The sequence below is a fragment of the Haliotis rubra genome, unplaced genomic scaffold (assembly GCF_003918875.1).
Source record: "Haliotis rubra isolate DU_JTF1 unplaced genomic scaffold, ASM391887v1 Scf136, whole genome shotgun sequence".
NCBI classification, from domain to species: Eukaryota; Metazoa; Mollusca; class Gastropoda; order Lepetellida; family Haliotidae; genus Haliotis; species Haliotis rubra.
In genome coordinates, this window is record NW_025765292.1 from 173,403 (window position 1) to 196,164 (window position 22,762).

The window sequence follows — 22,762 nt, forward strand, 5'->3', positions numbered from 1 at the left end:
GTAACTCGTGATAATATTAAGGAATTCCCCGCTAAAATAAGGTGAATTCAACACGATCATTCTTTAGTAACCCGTTCATAATTTATGGCTTAGGGAGGTGATGGTGCCCCCCATTTTGTTCTGGGGGTGGGGGTGTTCAACAATTTTGTAAACATGCACTATAAGGGGTGGGGGTGTCACTGATTTTGTACATGACATTCAAGGGGTCACTTAATTACTTTGTACATAAATTGTTTGGGGTTTTTGGGGGGGGGGAGGGTTGTCAATACTGCATACTTCTTCACCCACTAGCCATAAATTATAAACGGTCCCTTAGGAGTGTGGAATGGTAAATGCTTGTGTGATTACACAATGCCATTTAGAAAGTGGTCAAATGTAGCATGTGTTATATTTGTGATTACACTTTCTTAGTAAAGTACAAATTCTAGTACTTTTTGAGTTGAGCCCCATCCGGAATTCGAAATCACACCCTCAGAGTCAGGCACCTAATCGCCAGCACACAAAGTCAGCCGGCTAACCCGCTCAGCTACTGCGACTTCCACAAGAAATCGAAGTCGGACAACTGCTAGTCTAGACTGTGGGCTTTGTGTACCCCTCTGATAAGTGTTAAATGGCACGGCTTCCACGGCCAAAAGCTATGATTACACAATGCCATTTAGAAAGTGGTCAAATGTAACATGAATCCCGGATGGGGCTCAACACAAAAGAATTTATACTAGAATTTGTACTTTACTAAGAAAGTGTAATCCCAAATATAACACAGGTTATAAATGCTTGTGGCTTTTCATTAATGGTAGGCCAAGCAAGTGATATTTCATGGTAAATGGAGGGTTGTGTTTCTTAATATAATTATGCCAGTGATTATGCTGAAAATGTTGATGTCAAAATGTTTCGTGTACAGCAAGTCCTTCATTTGATGGAATGAACTCTAAGAGATTTCACATTCAAATCATGCCAGCTATAATCATTATGTTTATACAACAAAAATTAACCGCATCTCAAAAAGCTCTGCTGTACCAATGCTTGCTTGCAATGTGTTATGTATCTATACTTTATTATACAGATATTAATTACCAAACATTATTATTTACAAATGGAATGAAGCTCAAATCTTCTAAATGTATGGTATATTCATAACATGCATTCATACCATGGATATATGACAATTGCAATATTTGTCTTTCCATATCAGAGATGTCTCGCATGTCTCCGGTGAATTAGTGGAAGGGAATTGGATATTTGATGGTAATGGAATGATAATAGATAATTGATATACCTGAAGCTGAACTTCTTGGCCAAATTACTTTGTTTTGAGTTTGCCAACCCACAGCAGAAATTCTGATTTATATGCATAAGGAAACAGATCCGAGAGGAGCACAATTGGTGCCCATGGGGATGCCTACTTCCTGTCGAAATGTTTAATCCTAAATTTTACAAAGATGTTATCAATCAGAAAGTCCAGAATTTCACATAATTGTTTTTTCGATAAACTTCAAATGACATTTGCTTTCATTTTTGACAAATTGTCCTGAACCTTTGAAATTAAGTATGTGGGTGCTCTAAACTGATGATGTCACCTTCAGCCAAAATAACCACAAAACATTTACACATAAGAATAAGATTTATTTACAAAATCATGAAAATATAAATGGTCAGTTTAATAGAAGGTGATATATTGCAAAAGATGTAGCAAACACAAGTAAATCAATCAACACCCTTCTGAATCCTGTGCAAACAAGTCCACTTCTAACTTCTTTTAGTGGCATTTTTAGAAGTTGGAGTCAGTCAGACCAGGACAAACTTTTATGGATGAACAAAATCTTTATTCAGGTTATGCGATGTTCGAATACAGATTCTTGTATCATTGTCAAGCAAGTATGAATCAGGATTATATATATACATTATTTTATTAACAAAAAACCAAGAAGATAATTGAGAAGTACAGTAACAATGTGATGCGAGGGATTACATCTAGAAGCCAGTTTGATGTACAGAGTAGCAGCGGTAGAACATGTTTGCGCAAGCAGTTAGGATTGATTGATGAGTTCATCGTATGCCGGGGATGAAATAACCTTAATTTCTATTGATCAGGAGTTGGTGTCAATTGATGTGGATGGCTTCAATTAATTTTCTACCTGATTCATACCTGCTTGACAACAATACAAGAATCTGTATCCAAACATCACATCACCTGAATAAGAATAAAGAAGTTGTTCATCCATAAAAGTTTGTCCTTATAAGAACACTTCTAGCTGTTTGGGATCGTCACAAAGGTAAATTGTAACAATGAAGAGTAAAATGTAACATGTAATATAACTTGCTATCTGAGTCTGCTGAATTACACAAAAGCTAACAATTTTCAGTGACTAAATAACACCTTCAAAGAAACCTGACAAGGAAAGGGGGATAACTCTTTCAGTTGGCACAAAGACACTTAACACAGCAGATTATAATTTTTCAGTAATTCAGTCACAGTTAAGAAGTATAACCGCTTGACGTTCATGTCCGAATGGATCTGTTTAGGACACTAAACATGTTTACCAGGTCAGACAAAGTATGATGTCCAGTTGTTTACCGGATCAGACAAATTTAGTATGATGTCCAATTGTTTACCGGATCAGACAAAGAATGATGCCAACTTGTTTACAACTGACAGGCCTGTCCACCTGCCATGATCTACATCAGAGAAATTACAGATAGCAATACAGACTGTAAACTTTGCAACGATCCCTTCTAACATGGACATCCACAAACTCCAGGTGCATTTAATGAAATAAATTTATCACACTTCAAACCATACATTTCTACAAACATTGATTACTTTGTGGATACATATATTACTGTGAAAAAATAAGCTCTAGCTATGTAAATTCAAGTTCTTAAAAGAAAACATGACAAACAGTACATTGAAAGTATATTTTTAAACAATCATAATAAGTCAATGTACAATTAGCGACATATGTGTCACATTCACATACAAACAGAATACACTGTAATTCTTTCACCACTTCTTTGAAATAGGATTTTTTCCATTTACCACTCTTTTTCTTTTTCTGTGTCTATTTTCTTATTTCTTCTACCATCACTTATGGAGGATGAAGAGGGAACCAACAACCACCACAGACAACAACAAAGTCTTTAGACTCCATTATGTCAGAAATACATAACATAATTGTTGTTACATTTTAGTCAAATCTGAATGCTGCCTCACTGGATAAACATATTTATTTGAAACCAACAATTATTACCAATTGCCTTCCTATTCTGAAGGGTGACTTCAGCACAGTAAGATCCTGCATCTCCTCGCCTGAAGGAGTGGGACTAACCATGTTAACACTGATCAGTGGGTCAGATCACATCACAGAATGGCGGTTTAACGTGGGACGTAAACCCATAGCAATGGTCGGACATATTCATGTAGTCTTGTAACATCAATGAATATAGGCATGGTGCTGTCCGTCACTTTAATGTGAATAAACACAGCCCAAACATCACAAACAAATTTATGTCAATTATATCCTAGGCCTACATAACGGATACATACTGTTTCTGTATTTGTTTTACACCACATTAGCAATATTGTAAGGATATCACAGTACGTAGTCAAGTCGGGAATAGGCAGACTAGTGCCTGATACACACACAACACCTGTCGACAAGCTTCACTGAACCATCCATCTTATCACCTCACATGCCAAGCAATGAATTGCAGGGTTCTATTTTAACAAGGATCTGTACAGGGCTAATCACACATATGTATTACAGGTACACACAGACACTGATACACAGACAGACACAAACACATGCACTCATGCACTGCACACAAACAAACACACATGCATTCGTACTTGGCTGTTGATTCAGACTCTTCGTTCTATACAAATATATACCTGTTAAATGGGGTTACCCAAACCAAGAGTGCCAGACAACCTTCACACCGCTACTCATTTACACATTCATTTACCACTTTGAATCAGCTGAAAATATTAGTCCATTCGGTCTCACAGGGATCATCAAATTTCTTTCTATACAAAACAAAATATTCAATGAACATATAAAAATACAGACAGTACTTTAAAATGAATCTGGAACATGAAATATGTAAAATATGATCCAAAGAATAAATAACCACTTCCTTACAGGTGTGTCTTACATCCTACAAGTCTCAGTTTAATTTCTAATAACTGCCTATCATAGTATGACAAGTGATACATTATCGCCTATGTACAGTAAAGCTCTGTTAGAGGAAACATGTATCAAAAAGGCATCCTTTCCACCCATAATCGAAGGGACATAACTCTGTATGCAGGATTCCTTCCTAAAATCTTTTGTTAAACTTGGTGAGGTGGTGAGGTGAAATTGGGTTTAACGTCGTGCTTGAGAATATTTCGCTCATATGACGACGTGCATGCGTGTGTATGTGTATGTGCGGCTGCTTGTACTAGCCCAGACTGAAGCTGGTTTTATAGTGCTAGCCTACTGAGATACCATGCTGCAGTGAAGCATGAATACCCCACTCAGACACATTATACTGACTCCAAGCCAACCAGTCCTTGTTGTACCCATTAATGCCGAGCGCCAGACAGGGACCAACAAGTACCATATTTTAACGTCTTTTGGTATGACGCGGTCGGGGATCGAACCCACGACCTTCCGCTCTCCGGGCGGACGCTCTAACCACTACACCACGGAGGCGTTTTTTTGTTAAACTTGGACTATGAAGATTACCTGAACTATGATATATTGCTTCCCTCTGAATAAAGTGTACAGTTACATTGTAATGCAATCAAATACTTATACTTGACTTCTGTATACTTCTTGGTAAGCAGATTTTTAAGTGAAAAATCATGGTTGGTGGTATGGGCAATAAATAACAAAATACATTTCATATTGTTATGTTGGTTATTCACAAGTTATCTGAATATATCCTAGTGTAAAGCAGTGATATTTAAGCTTGTCTTGTGAATCTCAATACTCTTGTGGTGACATTGCACTCAACATCTTCATCAGAATATAACAGTGCTTTTCAGATATATATTTCCAGACCACATAGTAAAGTCGTGCTTTTAATAAACATCACCAGTGCAGAAAACAAGCTTTCAGCTTCATACAGACTCAAATATATTTTTAGATTCATGCACATGAAACTATCTTCATCAGGCAAGCATAGCAAAATAGAGATCATCTTGTTAACATAATTCTACAGCATCACTTACCACTGTAAATTCAATACAGCAATGTGTTTCGGGGTCAGGCCAGGAAGTGAGAGGCAATGATGGTGTCACTGACTTCAGCCACCCTCACTGATCAAACTGACTACTATCACAGCTTGTCTCTCTGCTTTTCTTATTAAGTGGTAAATAAATGCAGTTTAAAAGCAATCAAATTTGGACATTTTTATCATCCAACAACCTCCACAGTACACTGAAATTGGGGCCAAATGGATTATAAACAAACTGACAAAAACAATGCTTTATCAGTTCTATTGATATTCTTGAATATTAAATCAGAAGCAGCACAACATATGTGGAAGATTTCATGGAGAAACACATGTACATGAACAGACATGACAATGATACTGATGTTTACTATGACAAACAAGCATACCTGAGATAATATACCTTGTACCAAAAATACTTTCTTAAATTCAAACCATGTCCAAAGTCTTTAATGTGGTGATTGACAATGACACATAGAAATAAATGTTTCTGCCAAGCCAACTGATCTAATAGTACACTTGGTTGTCAAAGTGCTCTCTTATCGATACATTAAAACATGGTTACTATTACATTAGTCTGAGACTCATGAACCCCTACAAAGACTTGTATTTTCCAGCTATGTTATGGTTGGATATGTATCAACATCCATTTGTTAAAGGCCCCATTCACTTTACTTCATGCACTATTGACATGAACAGAGATGTAAACAAACTATGTTACCAATATGTAAGAAATAAAACATATACACTTAATTCAATAACTTTCTGTGTTGAACTTGCTATGTCCTGTGTTGACATAAGATTGAAAGAAATATGAATATATGATCAGATATTTATTATAATACACCAGTCTATATTTGTGTCTTTTGTATTAAGATGCATGTTTCACTGAACAAACAGGGCATCAGCACAGATGTGAGGGATTATTTACAGAATATAAACAACAGTTCCCAAACAGAAACTACAATTTCATTCTGAAACTATCCAAGGCTTCACTTGTTTCAGTGAAATATAATACTTCCTGCTCCTTACTCCAGCTTTGGCAGACAGAAAACAGATGATAAACTGGAAGCTGACAAAGAAATGTTGTTGATCCAAGTCTGAGGATGAAAACATGACAGCTCATCTTCATAAACTTTACTGTCAGCAAAATTCTTTCAAACCTATGCTTTAAGCCAATATTTATTTGTATGCAAATCTAAATAATTTTTTTCACCAACATCATGGAAGACTAAATGTGAGCAGGGTTACCTCCCCTATTTACAAGTATTTCATCATTCTATACACATCAATGATTACAGGGGAGGCTAGGTTTCATACAACAGTCAAAAACTTACTACTGCCACCACAAATCTAATTTACAGAATTTTGACAAAAACAACTAGGCACTTATTCCATTCACCTTATCACATGTAAGATGAAAATTGCTACAATGTGTAGCTTTGCACTACACCAAACCAATACACAGTATCAATATAACTTCTCTGAATGCATGTACAAAATGGGATGATGAAAAAGGGTGATTATTCTTAGCCAAACAACACCCTGTATTGAGAGCAACATTTCAGTTATCTAATCACTTGCTTGATAACATTAATAGAATCAGTTTGACCCTATGATTTCTCCTACAGTATTTCCCATGCATAGACACACTACAGCACCAGTGGTATGTGTTTGTTGAGCTAACCTGATTCTTGTACACATTGCAGTTTGGAGATTGATTCGTCTTATCACAGAATGTAACTGGATGAGATTTTAGCAGAACAGCTTCTGATAAACATGATAGAAGATATAATATTTAGCTTCCTGTCATAACATAAGCTTCCTGTCATATCACCACCATGTTTGAGCAGCTTCTTGATAGACCCAAACTTGCTTTTCCTTCACAGAACATGCAGCATCCTCAAATACTCTCATACGATGAAGGTTCAACTTGACCACAGCGGAATGTAAATAAAAACCCATCCTGAAATAGAAGAAGCAAGAAAATCTAATTGAATCGGATAGGTTGATCAACATCCTTACTATAACAGTAACACTCATTACTGGGTGAGACGTTCTGAGTACTATAACAGTAACACTCATTACTGGGTGAGACGTTCTGAGTATAAAAAAGTAGTAAGGAACCATTCACTCTTTCATCTAAAAGTTTACATTTCATACAATGAAAGATTAAATATAGTAATTTGAAAACATCCAGTGGTCCTCTAAAGTTGTTTTGAATACCTATGTAACCTATCTAACCAAGTAAACACAGGGAGAAAAACATTAATTGCTCTGGATCTGATCTAACCCTGTCCACACAGAGAGACATGCATACATTGCTCTGGATCTGTTCTCACCCAGTCCACACAGAGAGACATGCATAGATTGCTCTGGATCTGATCTAACCCTGTCCACACAGAGAGACAAGCATACATTGCTCTGGATCTGTTCTCACCCGGTCTACACAGGTAGACAAGCATAGATTGCTCTGGATCTGATCTAACTCGGTCCTCACAGAGAGACATGCATACATTGCTCTGGATCTGATCTAACCCAGTCCACACAGGGAGACAAGCATAGATTGCTCTGGATCTGATCTAACCCTGTCCACACAGAGACATGCATAGATTGCTCTGGATCTGTTCTAACCCAGTCCACACAGAGAGACATGCATAGATTGCTCTGGATCTGATCTAACCCTGTCCACACAGAGAGACATGCATACATTGCTCTGGATCTGATCTCACCCAGTCCACACAGAGAGACATGCATAGATTGCTCTGGATCTGATCTCACCCAGTCCACACAGGGAGACAAGCATAGATTGCTCTGGATCTGATCTAACCCTGTCCACACAGAGAGACATGCATACATTGCTCTGGATCTGATCTAACCCGGTCTACACAGAGAGGCATGCATACATTGCTCTGGATCTGATCTAACTCATAGATCTCTGGATCTGATCTAAACAGAGAGACATGCATATATTGCTCTGGATCTGATCTAACTCGGTCTACACAGAGAGACATGCGTACATTGCTCTGGATCTGTTCTCACCCTGTCTACAGAGAGGCATGCATACATTGCTCTGGATCTGATCTAACTCGGTCTAAACAGAGAGACATGCATACATTGCTCTTGATCTGATCTAACTCGGTCTACACAGAGAGACAAGCATACATTGCTCTGGATCTGATCTAACCCGGTCTAGATTGCTCTGGATCATAAGGAGACAAGCATAGATTCCTCTGGATCTGATTTGATTCTAATCCGGTCTACACAGGGAGACAAGCATAGTTTGCTCTGGATCTGTTCAAACTGTTCCAATGACCATCACTATGGAATATAATACCATATACCATGATCATACTGGTCTCCACAAATCCAGTTATCTCTCACACCGGTCACTATTGGATCATATTGAAATGTAACATACATCATATTTGGGATAACACTTTCCCAGTAAGTACAGATTCTACTGCTTTTGATGGGTTGAGTCCCATCTGGAATTTGAACCAACACCCTCAGAGTCAGGAACCTAATCACCAGCACACTGGGTCAGCCATCCTTCCCGACGAGCCACTGTGGCTTATACAAAAACTAAAGTGGGACAACTGGCAAGTGTAGATTATGTACTTTGTGTACCCTCTGACAAGCACATAAATTGGCACAACTCCCATGGCCGAAAGCTATGACTACATAATGCCATTTAGAAAGTGGACAAATGTAACTAACATGTGTTATATTTGGGATTACACTTTCTCAGTAAAGTACAAATTTTAGTACTTTTGTTTTGAAAGTGGGTTTGAATGCCGGATTCAACCCAATAAAAGTATTACTATCTTTATTTTACTGAGAAAATATAATCCCAAATATAACATGTTACACTCTGTATTATCTCAGAAAGTTATCACCATTCAATAACAGACAAAGCATAAATAGATGGTTCATAATAAACAGGATATAGAATAATTTACAACCATGTTAATCCTCTACTGATAACTTACAGCAATATACACCGGCAGATCGGTCCAGAACTCCACGTTTGGCACCACCTCCTTCCCTCGAGCGCCACGACAGGCAATGTTCCACATGGAACCAAACACAAAGTAGGACAACACAAAGACAAAGAATCTGAAAAGACAGAACCAACATAAACACCAGTATTTCAGATACATATTTATTTGTGTTTCATTTAACTGCTCAGTGGAATATATTTTATGTAACATTTTCATTTCGTTGATATGCCTATTTCAATATTACTTTAATGTATCTATGGTACACTCTAACATACTCTAAAATAGCTCATGTCTATACAGATGGCATGCAGCAATGTGACTGATTTGCAGTAAGAATTCACCACACTGGCATAAACAACACTAAAACAGATCATAAACTTCTTCCATAACGTAGCAGGCTGGTGGTTATAACTCCGACTGAGGCTGGCACTTAAGTGGTTATAACTCACCATGGCTACAACTAGCGTAACCCCCACGTTTTCATATGGACTTAAAATCCTAGGTGCTATGATCAGTTTGGACATTGGTAGTGTGGAAAGCTAGGTGTGTTGATATAAGTGGTAAGACTTAACTAAGTATCAAATGAAGTTTGTTGCATCATAAGGAAATGTTAGAATGATTATGACCCTGGTGACGAAAAGTTTCACAAGCAACTTACATTATAACCAAGACCGATCCAGCACTCATTTGGTTTGTGATTGTCGAAGGAATAGTCTGAAGACACGCTCCAGCAAATTCAAATGTAATGTTGTACTGCCAAAGAAACAATTCACATCATTAAGGTTATTTCTTCAACAAGGCCTCTGTGAGTGACTCTGGTATAATGTCACACTGAATATGACTCCAGTCATATTACGGAGTGCTGGCTTTATGTGGGAAGAAAGCCCAAAGTGGTGCAGGTCCTAGGCGTTTTCTACTTGAGTGAGTGAGTGAGTTAAAATTTAAAGTCACATCAGCATTATTTAAGCCATATCATGACGTTTTCTACTTGACTAAAACCTATAAGCAGGATTATGGTGCTGACACACTTGCATACACAACTGGGGCAAACAGTGATTTGAATCCATAATGAAAGGTCTCTGGTGAGCCCATGGGACACCCATGGATTGGTCATCTGTGACCCTTATTTAAAAGGAGACCATTTAAGCATTACATACAGCTAACCTTTTGAAACTTGCACTTCAAATCCATTACCACAACTCATGGAACAAGTGGGACAAAAGGGAAACAGATACAACTTCCTCACAATCCATGAATTTAGATAACTTGTATAATCTGATAATTGGAAATTTTAACTATAAATTGTATATTTATATCCTTATCCTATCTCACGATTTGCACTTCTCTCTCTTGCTTCGACGCTGAGTGGAATGAATTAGAACTTTCCCTGTAGGTCTCTCTTGTCCATATGCCCGTGTTCCCCAGGCTGCTCTCCTTATAGGACAGGTCCCTAGTCCCATGCTAAGCATGCAGAATGCTCCCCTATCTAAACACGTGACTACCTCAGAGTGATCATTCTCTTCTTGAAGCCAATGACAGTTAACTGTAACCGTCGTAATCTGAGTAGCGGGGAGGCTGGGCGGTCATAGATTGCGTGAGATAGGATAAGTATATAAACATACAATTTATAGTCAAAATTCCAAATTTTTAAACTTATCCTATCTCACAATTTACACTTATCCCACGGTTGGACGGCGGGTCGCAGATTACCCTAAGTCAAAGAGCACTGACAGTATATACTGTATAGGCTAATGACAACCATAGATGGCAAAGAACAAGGGAGGCCAGATCCAACTAGCATAGTACCTATACTAGTGATGGGTTGTCCTGAACCCCTTGGCTTGAACTAGGCACAATCGCTCCCAAGGAGTGGGTGCTCCCGAGCGATGTGGTATTCGGCCGCAACCCTAGCATGAGCAAGGGGACGCAACTAGGTGAGTCACAGCCCCTCTTCGAGACAGCCCCCCAGAAGACCCAATCACTAAGAGGGGAAAAGGAAACTGAATCAGAAAGCTCACAAGTTTAACGTTCAGTACCAGAACAATACCACATGGCTTCCACTACACAGGGGTGTGTCACGCTTAGAAACAGCGTTAGAAAGACATATAGGTATATAGACCCTACCCTAGTACTATATAAAAGGAAAGGGATGTAACGACGGAACCACCCCCTCCTCAATCTAAGTTAGATTTCACCACGTAACCTATTTTTAAGGCCCCGTCGAGGCCTACGGATCAAAAGCAAGATGATTTCCCTACAAAATGAGCTATAAATGGTCACAATCAGACCATTATTACAAAAGTTATACGCCACGACTCACCGAAAACAGCAACCTCCGCAATTCCAAGCCCAAATCATGGATCACCCAAGACAGCGAAAACTCACTTTTTAAATTCGTTTATTAATTCCAGCCACGTTGACAGCACCTATGTAGGGCTAGATTCGATCGGCAGCGGCATTCCACGGGTCTAAAAAGTTATTGCAACATCTACAAATCATTTCCTCGACAGTAAGCAGGCATTTTCTCCAAAACCATCGGCAATCATACTCACTTGTCGGCCATAGATGGCCTTGACATTTAAGTGCATGTTAGCTGTTCAAACTCCTTATCATGTAGTGGCTCATATTCACAACTGGGACAACTGACAAATCCCATGCAGGAGGTCTGAACCTCCTAGACTGGTCAGCAAGTCTGAACGAATGAAGCAGATACTGGAGCTCGGGAGTAGTAGACACCTTTGTTCCAGTAGTTGTGGCAAAAACCAAATAGGTTGACAATGTAGTACCTTTGAGTTTCTTCGTAGCCCGTAAATGCTGTAGAAATTCCGCAACAACCTGAGGTGATGCAGTGGTGGGAGAATTAATTCTCCTAATTCCACAGTAATTTTCAAATTTCTTCCATTTATCGTCATACAACGATCGGGTCGATGTCCTATGCACAGATGTTATAGCTGTAGCTACTCTGAGAGAGTAACCCTTGGCTATCAGAGATTTCTGTAAATGCGCCAGACGTGCAGATTGAGGGTTTGTGATGACCCGTGGTACACGTCCTAATGTGGATGACGAAGTAGGTCGTTTCGGTCGGGTAGCGGTACTGGATTCGGCTAGCTTTTTTAGGCCGAACCAGCTTCTCGCTGGCCAAAAGGGCGCAACCAAAAGCAGACGAATCTTGCTGGTTGCAAGTAACTTTTGAACTACCATGGGTAGCAGAGCCAGGGGAGGAAACGCATAAGCGTTTAGACCTTCCCATGATATGGCTAACGCGTCGTGGTCCCACACCTGAGGATCCGGAATTGGGGACACGAAACGTGGGTGCTGATGGTTGTACCAAGTGGCAAATAGATCTACGTCTGGTCGCGATACCGGGCAGATCATTGACTGGAATATCAGGGGCAGTAACTTTCACTCTGTTGGTGATGGCCGTTTGGGGCTCGACGGGGCGTCGGCTATGAAATTCCTCGCCCCGGGAATGTGTCGAGCTATGGCCATAATGTTGAGAGAATCGATTAGATGGTAAAATCGAAACATCCACTGGAGCAGAGCTGCCGAACCTGTCGAGCCTTGATGATTGATGTACCATACTACTGTCGAGTTGTCTGATTGAATCAGGAGTTCGGAGTTCTGCCACCCAATGCTGAATGGCGAGAATGATAACACTGAATTTCAACTCGTTGATTTGAAGGGCCTTTTCTGCGGATGACCAGTGCTGCCCGGCCACTTGATGATGAAGAAAGTGGGCGCCCCAGCCATCGAGGGATGCGTCGACGAACAGGTGACGAGTCGGTGACGAGTCGGTGTGAAGGGCACCATAGAGACTCCCGCGCAAACATTCTGCTCGTCGAGCCACCAAAAAAACTGGTCGTAGTTGCACGGGAAGACGAATCATCTCCCTGGGGTTGTCGTTCCGGATGTATGGACACAAAAACATCTGAAGAGGGCGAAGTTGCAGTTGGCCCCTGTAAGTCAGTGCTTGTGCCGACGTCAATAACCCTAGTAACTCCTGCCACTGGCGCAGAGTTCTGGGTGAGTTCAATGCTGAAGGTAGAATGCGTCAAATTTTGTCCCATCTGTCCTGGGGTACAAACAACATGGCCTGTTATGTGTCAAATACCGTAATTGTAATCTCCGAGTCAGTATTAACTCAGACTTCTCGTAGTTCAGGAGCCACCCTAATTGTGTTAGCAACTTGATGGTAAACTGCCTGTGGAGAAGATGGTGCGTAGAAAGTTGACTGACACCTTAAGAAAGTGGGGTCGCGGAGATAGAAACGGGGCATTGAACTGTTTCATGTTGAATATCAAACGAGGTTTGTTTGAATTCTTTTTCGGCACCAGAAAGATGGGGGAGTAGAACCCTGGAGTAGCGCTGAGCGGGTCGAGCTGTTCTGCACCATGCTTGTCCCCAAGTGTGTCTATGGTGGCATGAAGAAACAGGTTTTGATCCGGAGGATAATTGCGTTAAAGAGGAGTGACTGTGAGAGGTGGATTCCCGACAAGTGGCATCTGATATCCGTGAGTGAGGATGGCTGAAACGTAAGGGTCTCCGAGAATGTCCCAATTGGGAGCAAACTTCCCTAATCTCCAGCCCACCAGTGAGTCGAAGATCGGGACGATTGGGGGCGGTAAGACCAAGTCGGGCAGCAATCTCTGTGAGTCACTGCTTGGAGGAGCCACTTCCGGTACCTGAAAATGAGTCTCCTGATGCACCATGGTAGAAACCTCTCCAATATTGCCACCAAAAAGCATATCTGAGGATCAAGGCTGCCTAAACAATTCGTCTTTGAATCTTTCATCCCAAGACGAAATGTTGAGGGGACCTCTCCTACGCATCGCAAGTACGTAACCAAAAAAATGGGATAGTTGGTCTAGAACGACTTGAAACTTGATCTAGAACCAGCGCCATGCATCCCGTAATATAAGCATCTTGGTCAGTATAGGCATGGTCAACAGCAACAGCAACGGCATCCACTGCCGAAATAGCACAATTGATAAAGGGTAGTGTACGACGAACAGTCAAATCCATATGTGCCAATTCCCTGTATTCCACAAAGAAAGGTGAAGCAGCACGCTTGCCACACAAGGTAGAAATGTCTTCGTCAACCGCAGGAGACGAAGCCAATACAGAAATCCCATGCCCGTGAGCGACGGATGACATAAACTTGGGTGAAGACAAACCATCCTTAACGTGTTTCAATTTCTTAAACGCATCTTCCGGTGAACTGGTCAATTGTTGAATGAACGGTCGTGGTGGCAAGGTAATAGCTGATAAGTCTCATAAGAGACATTAAGGTCATCCGGGGATCTGCTCACCGGCAGTTGAAGCTTTTCAACAATCCAGACAAGTACATGTGAAGGCTCTACCAAATCGAAACTACCCTCCGGGGTAGAAATATCCGAGTTATTTGGAGAGTAGGACGAATGCTGATGAGACATACCAGAGGAAGACTGGTTACCAGTCGATGGAACGGGAACTGAATTCGAAGTAGTCAAAGGTTGACATTGATTCCATGCTACTGTTACAGCCCGAAGCATTGTATTCAAGTCTGGCCCCTGAGAGGAATCCTGGGTAGGGTTCCACGATTCAGGGAAAATAGTCGCCCCAGTAGTATGAACCGAAGAATCAGTATGACGTGAAGCAGATCGACGGTCCAAGGAACTAGAACGATTAGAAGAGCCTGGCACACCATCCCAATGGGATGACCTAGAGCTATAGGTGGGATGACCTTGACCTAGAGGTGAACCTGAACGCCAAAGCGATCAAGTCCAGGGAGAACTCCCAGAACAAATATGTGAACCACTTCGATCTGAGGAAGCAGTTATGTGGCGTGAACCGGGATGAGCAGACGAACCAAATCGGTGAGGTGAAATGGTTCGGGTAGACGAATCGATTCGATCCCGTGAATCAATTCGCCCAGAAGTCGTGGTTCGAGAAAACGTCATGGAATGATTAGGTGAAACGAAACGGTGAACTGACTGGTTCAGCGACGTGAGCCATCACGAAAAGGTGAACATATCCATTGACCCAAATCTCTACAACCTGGTGAATAAGTTCGCTGGCGCGAATCCAAATGGGAGGGAGTGCCGAAACCACCATGCTAATCAATACGTGATTCGGTACGATCAATAGAAACAGATCGACGATAAGCACCACTCTGCTGGGGTGAACATGACCGTTCAATCGATCTACAAGATGGATTCGAGACAAACCCGTGAGGTGATCTCAAACAACTAGCAGAACTGGAACGTTCCAACGAGATAGATCGATGAATCGAACAGGATCGTCTAGAATGACTTGGAGAAACGGACTCATTTGGTAACGCAGGTGATGCAGATTGATGAACCGAAGCGACTGTAGTCACGGTCTGAAACGAATCAGAGGCCCTAGAAACCAAGAGTGTAGACCGCAGGTCAGGGGAGGCTGTAGACACTAGAGGTTTATCAACCACAACTACCCTAGAACCGGCCTGAGATGTTGAACCAGGTGAAGGAAGCATCCCAAAAAGCTTTCGTACCTCTTCCGAGAGATATGAATCTGAAGAAGCATAAAAAAAATCCTCCCCTCGGGGTGGTGATTTCAAAGAGGTATTCCTAGCCCGTGAGGGTGGGATGCTCACAGACGTGGTTTCTTGGTCCTCAGGGGCCTTGGTCAATTTCTCAGGTATTCCTCCCAGCCCTATCTGCAATTCTCAGCACAGACCTGACTGTTTATAAGCCTTGAAATCCTCAGTATATAACCCTGGCTTAACATTTCCCATCACAACCCATTTCTCCCAAGAACATTGACCCACACACTCAACACATGAAATGTGTGGGTCCCAAGTCGAAAATATTGTTTTACACTGAGCGCAAAACTTACGCTTTTTATTTGGAGGATCTGATTTCCCCATAATACAAAAAGCAACTCAAAACTCTATGACAAGAGCTATAACGCGTCCACTCTATCGTGCGACAAGAAGAAGAATGATCACTCTGAGAGAGTCACGTGGGTAGATAGGGGAGCATGCTGCATGCTCAGCATGGGACCAGGGACCTGTCCTATAAGGAGAGCAGCCTGGGGAACACGGGCGTATGGACAAGAGAGACCTACCAGGGAAAGTTCTACTTCGTTCCACTCAGCGTCGAGGCAAGAGAGAGAAGTGCAAATCGTGAGATAGGATAAGTTTAAAATTAAGCCTCTTGATGCTAACATTTCAGATAAAACTGAACCCACTGGCTTGAACTAATAGGGATAAGAGCAATAGTTCAAGGTATCTGGGGTTTAAAACATTCCCCTTAATCTTCTTACCGTGCTTGCTGTCTGGCTTTATCATCCGACAACAAAATGCAAATTTACTACATATTGTTTCAAATCATGAAAGGTTTAGTTCTTTATCACTGTTTATAATTCATTTAAAGCATAGCTTCTTTGTTTGTGGCCATGCTGTAACTAACCAAAATGTTAGTAAAAGTACGGACGGAACTACTTTAAAAAACAACAAACATGCCTTTTCACACACTTTATTCAGGGATTACAGAATGAACCGAAATCACTTATTCACGACAACATTCAGTGAAATGTGAACATCATCATTTGCAGTAGTTGTTCCACTGACACTGGTCACTAGCATCGGCCTTTGGTTCCACTTTCAATCTCTTCCCTTGAATGATGTCACTGACAGCTGCTTCCTGTTCAGTGCTGCTCGGTTTATATTTTCTCACTGCATTGCTCCTGTGGCCGGTTGTCTTGGCAATTAGCTGCTCGTCAACTCCAGATTGATACAATCTCGTGGCGCACGTCGCCCGGAGGGAATGGTTGCTGTAGAATCCTGCAAAGAAACATTGTTATAACCTAGTGCATTCAAACTGAAAATATATTCTTCTTAGCTGCTACTTTACAAATACCAGGAAAACCACGTGGCTTGTCAACTATTGCATTTTAAGAATTATGAACCACATAAGTGTATCATCAAAAACCAAAAATGTATATCGTGACTTTTGTCGGTATCACTTAAAGACTACATAAACCCGCATTTACAAAGGCTTTTGTTCATGCTCAGTGCCATTTAGAATTACAGACACGCCATGACTAGGATTCAAATTCATCGCCATCTCTATTTGTTACCAAACATCAAAGGATTTTCTCATTTGCACTTCTGGAAAGAGTTCCTTACGTACCCCACGCCTATTTTATAAGGTACTTTTCATTACTTGTATATCTTTGTAAAAAAAAAATTAAATTAGGTGGGGGGTACGTAAGGAACTCTTACCGCACTTCCTTAAGGTGTGCACAGAAAGACAGACAATGCTTCCCATATTAGTTGGGCTTCTACTACTTCTACAGGCAAGATGCCGACCCCCTCCCCACCTTCTTTCAAAATGTTAGAGCGTTTTTCCACGAAACACTGCACATGCAACGGTCATGAATGATCGTAAATATGTAGCTAGACAATTTACCTTGAAATCCTGCACTTCTGCATATCCTCCCAATGGTCTGTTGAGTGTACTTTTCCCTATTGGTTGAACACTAAACCACTGATCATCTCTTGGTTTCACAAGCAGACGTAAATACAAATAATTTGGAGCGTTCTTTGGACGAAGAGACATGTATTGTCGGAATATTCTTACAATACACTTGTCTGGTTCAGTCGGATTAGCACAAGCCATTACAGATTTCGGCTCGACGTTAAAGTCCTTCAGCCCTCTCTGAAAGCATTTACTAACTTTTGTCAGAATATCATGAGTATTCCCCTTGCTCATTCTCACCAATCTCAAGCTGATCAACAGTTAAATGACGATGTTTGTCTCCGCTCCTTAGTGCGAAATTTAAACCAAGAAGGTACATCATTGTATCAACCAAAGTGGAAGGATCCAATGAACCCAGAATACCTTTGTCCCACAGGATACATTCTTGTTCGAAAGTGATGACGTTTGCTTGTCTTGTACGCATACCAGTGCCTTTACGGTATTCCATATTCATAACACTGTCCAACGTACTACAAAGTTCAATGAATATCTTGTCCGATAACAGTTTCACAAGTCTGCCTGAATTGCCCAAATGCATTTGAATGTACAAGACAAGTTGCCTCAATGTCTTTGGTGGGTACTCGCTTCCATCTACTTTGCAAACTTCCGACACAAACCTACACAGACAGTAGTTCAGCTCATCAGCATTGAGCTCTTCCAGTTTATGGTTAATAACGCTTCACCTCTGTCCATGTGTATTTCCTTGTATAATATTGCGGTTTCTGCTCACCCTCCAAGTTTCACATAAACTCCACGCCCAGCGTAACGAGCTCTTCGTTCGTTCTGGAAGCTTACTTTTAGACAAATTGGCTATTTCGTTGTCTTCAGAGTAGTAAATCGTTCCCTTGGTACAGAATTGTTCGACGTGCTTGACGAAGCATTGACATAGTCAGTTGTATCAACAATTATCAAATCTGAAGACACTTCATCATCGCTAACATCACTGTAATGTGGTAACTGATTTACCTTGTTCTGCGACAGTTCCATTGCGTCATAGCTACTACTAATCAGTTCATCGTCACTTGAATTAAACTCATTTTGTGAAGTGAAAACACTTTGGGATGAGGTAATTAGTTCGTCTGACTCAGCATCCGACATGACTTCACCCGAGCACATGAATGTCGAATGCTGGCGAGCACATCGTGCTTTGCGTTTTTATGGTTCTCGTTAAGGGCCCAAATTGTTGGTTCACAAGCCACTGAATGCGTATAAAATATGATAGAGTCTGCATGAAATGCACATGCATTTCTTGCTGCTCATTTTTATAGTTCTCATTTAGGGCTCTGTTAAATGTTCAATGAGCCCAAAATGCCTCTATTCCTTATACACATTCAGCTGTCATAGGAATCAACAAAATAGTTCCGAAGGTTTTAATAAATGTATCCGTAAATATATGATTCTAATGAAAGATTGATCCTTGATTTGTATATGCCATGCTTTAAATAGGTTAAAGCATGAGGACTTTGGTCTCTAATGGTTGAAATTGTTAGTTAGAGCAACTAACAATTTCAACCATTAGAGACCAAGTCCTCGTGCTTTAACCTATACATAAATTCTAACTTGTTATAAGTTCTGCTCGGCTAAAGCATTTTGTTCTAGTTTAAGTTATTGGGGACTTTGGAGAAAAGTGTGCTCCAGACAACAAGGAATGTTTTACATCCAGATGACAAAAGCAATAAAGTAGAGATAAGATAAGGAATAAGTTTGCCTGGACAAAGCCACAGATATGACTCATCAGAATTTGAGACAATGTTTCCACAGTACACACCTACTGATGGTAGTGGCAAATAATCCCACAACCACACTTTTCAAGATAAAATGTGTTCATCAATGTCAGTACCATGGCTTCACACACATACAGCCACAAGGAAACATTTGTAGTTTATATATTGGCCTGAAACATAGAGCAAGCAGTGTGTTGATAACAAGGACATTTGACTGTAGGTATATTCACTTCCAGTATAACTTACCAGGCATTTATCAGGAAGGAACAGAATTTCTGGTTCATATGGAACTTTCTGCTTGCTTCCACTTTCACCTTCCGGCCAAGGCTTCAGTAAGTTGCACCGGAAGTTGATGGTGGTGTTCAGCTTACAGGAAGTCTTATTGTGGGTATACTCATCTCCAAGAGGGAAGTTAGTCCTGAACCCAAGAGATGCTGAGAACCAAATGCAAGTGAGTGAGCTGAACATAGACGTAACATGCACACAGCTTTGTACTGAATTAAAGTTTATCCCAGATGTTTTGGCAGAGGAACTAAAAAGAAATGTATTGCTGACAAAGATGGTTAAGCTTACAAACTGTACTTCTGACAACAATGGTGCTTATGAGAAGACATATTTTCAGTTTAGGTATAGAAAAAGTGAGTGAGTGAGTGAGTTTGGTTTTACGCCGCTTTTAGCAATATTCCACCAACATCACGGCAGGGGACACCAGAAATGGGCTTCACACATTGTACCCATGTGGGGAATCGAACCTGGGTCTTTGGCGTGACGAGCCAACGCTTTACCCACTAGGCTACCCCACTGCCCCGTATAGACAAAGAATTTAGTCGGTTGTATTGCATGCATGAAATGATGACATTGACTGAATTACCAGAACAACACTAACGGTTCACAAGGTCAAAGTAAGGTTTTAGGACATACTCACGATCAGGTAATTTTATGAATGGTTTAAACAAGAAACCAGCCAGTTTGTATTCTTTGCCATCACTGACTTGACAAACACTAGCATCCTGGCAATGTTTGGAGCCTGTCAAGGCTTTGCAGAAAGTCATCTCATTCACACAGCTGTCCACAACAGTTCCGTTTGACAGGCAGTTTGTCTTGTTGCTGCTGAATGTCCATGAACTGAAAATAAACCACAGTGTTCAGTGATAGAACTCTACACTTACCAAAAACAACCTACATGATTACCTATACTGTTGGGTACCACACTATCATCTGCCATTCTGAGTGTTAATACAAATGGTACATACAGTGACACAAAATAGCATCTGGCATCACTTTGTATTCACATCATAGTTTTCCAAACATTATCTAATGAAAATATACAGGGTTAGGGTAAAAAGTTTCATTTAGGATTTTCTTTTCTTTGTGTGGAATAACTTTTGCAATGAATGGTGGAATATTTGGTGAAGGATGAAATGAAATTTTTAATTCGTAATTCAACTTATGCTGAATTGATAAACACAGTACATGGAGACCGAACTCTGTGTGTGTGTGTGTGTGCGTGCGTGCGTGCGTGCGTGCGTGCGTGTGTGATATGCAAAGAAGCTTTCAAAGGTTGCCTATACCTTATGACAGGACCACAGGCACTATGACATACATGTATACTGAGTCCATATTTACCTAATGGTTAGGATACAGAAAGGCATAATATTCATAAGCACAGTTTGAGTGAGAATGATGTGTATTGACTAAAGCTAATGAGTCAAAGAGGTGTCTGTAGAGCTTCATTTCACTACTTATGTTAGGATTAGACCCTGCCGCATAACTGAAATGGTTGAACAAATCCAACTGACGATAACATGAACTAAAGCCGGAACTAAATGGAGATTTTTACGTAATATATTCCTTGATCATATTGTTGATAGCAAATACAAGCTGAGTCACTCAGTCAGTGAGTGAATCTGCCCCAGAGTCGAGGTTTTCGAGTATCCCGTGAGATATCCCGTGTCTCTTAGTAGACACCCGACATCCGACCTATATTCTATACAATGCTATGCGAAATAAGTCAAAAGCAAGGGAAAAGTCCTAGAACAACCGTCTATATCAAAACTTCCGTCAGTTTCGGCCAACTGAGTGAGTGTCAGAGTGAGCGAAAATAGCCAGCTAGAACCAATGAACATGACTGCAAACATGTTGATTTACCTGGCATCAGTCAGATTGGCCATGTCATATCCTGGTACGAAACAATCATCTGCACGAATTAAACAAAATAAGTAAACAGACGATAGAATAAGCAGAAGTCTGCATTCACGTCTACTTTTCGTGTGCACCGCCATGTTTCATCATGTGACGGCTATTTTTAGAATGACCTTATTTTGGTTGTGTTATATTCACCAGCTTCCGGTCAGAATGCTCGCGAAAGGATGTTTTAACAGTTTGACAGCAGGTGCAAAGCTATTAAAATTGGAACATAGTTAGAAAGAAAAGTATTGAAACATACGCTATAAATGGGTGCAGGATATGGTCATAACATACGGTATTCTTGGACTTTATTTTGTAGGTAAGATGAATAGATCCGTCAATGTTTCTAAATATCGAGTGGTCTGACGAGTGAACATGTCAACTTTGTCAAACCACGAGATCAAATATACTTAATTGACAACATTACAAAATATTCTGTATATTATATTTTGATCATTGTTTATGAATGATCGAGACATCGAGTAAGTCTGCATTTTATTACGCAACCCAACTACAGTCTAGCCCTTGAGTTCCAGACAAAAGTGCCGCCATATAGCTGGAATATTGCTGAGTGCGGCGTAAAACTAAACTCACTCACTCACTCACTCCAGGCAAAAGTGATATTCTACTCAGTGAAATAACATGTTATTCTACTCAGTGGAAATACCATTTTTATTTTCACCAATATTTACAGTATTTCACCCTTAAGAATATAATAAATCGATATACTACTATAGGCGAGTATTAGAAACCATTGCATTGCAATTTTATAGGTGGGCATTAGTTGTATGCCACATTTGTAAGGAGCCTTAATGATGTTTCATTACAGTATAAAACACCTAAAACTTTCCGAATGGCCCGCGTTCATAGAGCCGAGATGAGCTCTTCGGTGACAAACAACGTTGCGCGATAACACTGTTACATGGGGTATGCCGTGGATAATCATACTCGACACTGGCTGTGCGGATGCAACAGACTATGGACTGCTAAAGAAATAAAGTATCTTGCAGTTGGAATTATCTAGAAGATAACTTTATGTGCAATGAAAATCCAGGTGTAATTCTAAAAATAAATGTAATGAATTAAATAATAATTTAATAGTGCGTAAACAATGATGATTATACCCACA

The 22,762-nt window shown here is 40.5% G+C and overlaps 1 protein-coding gene across 1 annotated transcript; it reads right to left on the reverse strand.

Annotated features, from left to right (window-relative positions):
• Positions 1-5,440: 5,440 nt before the first annotated feature.
• On the reverse strand, positions 5,441-21,739 carry LOC124268051. Its single transcript, XM_046703058.1, has 6 exons — positions 21,595-21,739; positions 20,372-20,571; positions 19,693-19,880; positions 9,880-9,974; positions 9,210-9,336; positions 5,441-7,183 (listed from the first exon to the last, which is right to left on the reverse strand). The coding sequence occupies exons 1-6, from the start codon at positions 21,726-21,728 to the stop codon at positions 7,121-7,123; spliced, it is 807 nt and encodes a 268-aa protein (XP_046559014.1). The 5' UTR covers positions 21,729-21,739; the 3' UTR covers positions 5,441-7,120.
• Positions 21,740-22,762: the final 1,023 nt, after the last annotated feature.

What these genes read in the sequence shown, in the direction of transcription:
- LOC124268051 (XM_046703058.1), bottom strand. Translation starts at nt 21,728, where the DNA reads ATGGCGGTGCACACGAAAAGTAGACGTGAATGCAGACTTCTGCTTATT. An exon ending in TCCTTCCTGATAAATGCCTG is followed by an intron (nt 9,975 to 19,692) that starts GTAAGTTATACT and finishes TTTCTTTGGCAG; the next exon opens with TACAACATTACATTTGAATT. An exon ending in GGATCGGTCTTGGTTATAAT is followed by an intron (nt 9,337 to 9,879) that starts GTAAGTTGCTTG and finishes CTGTCTTTTCAG; the next exon opens with ATTCTTTGTCTTTGTGTTGT.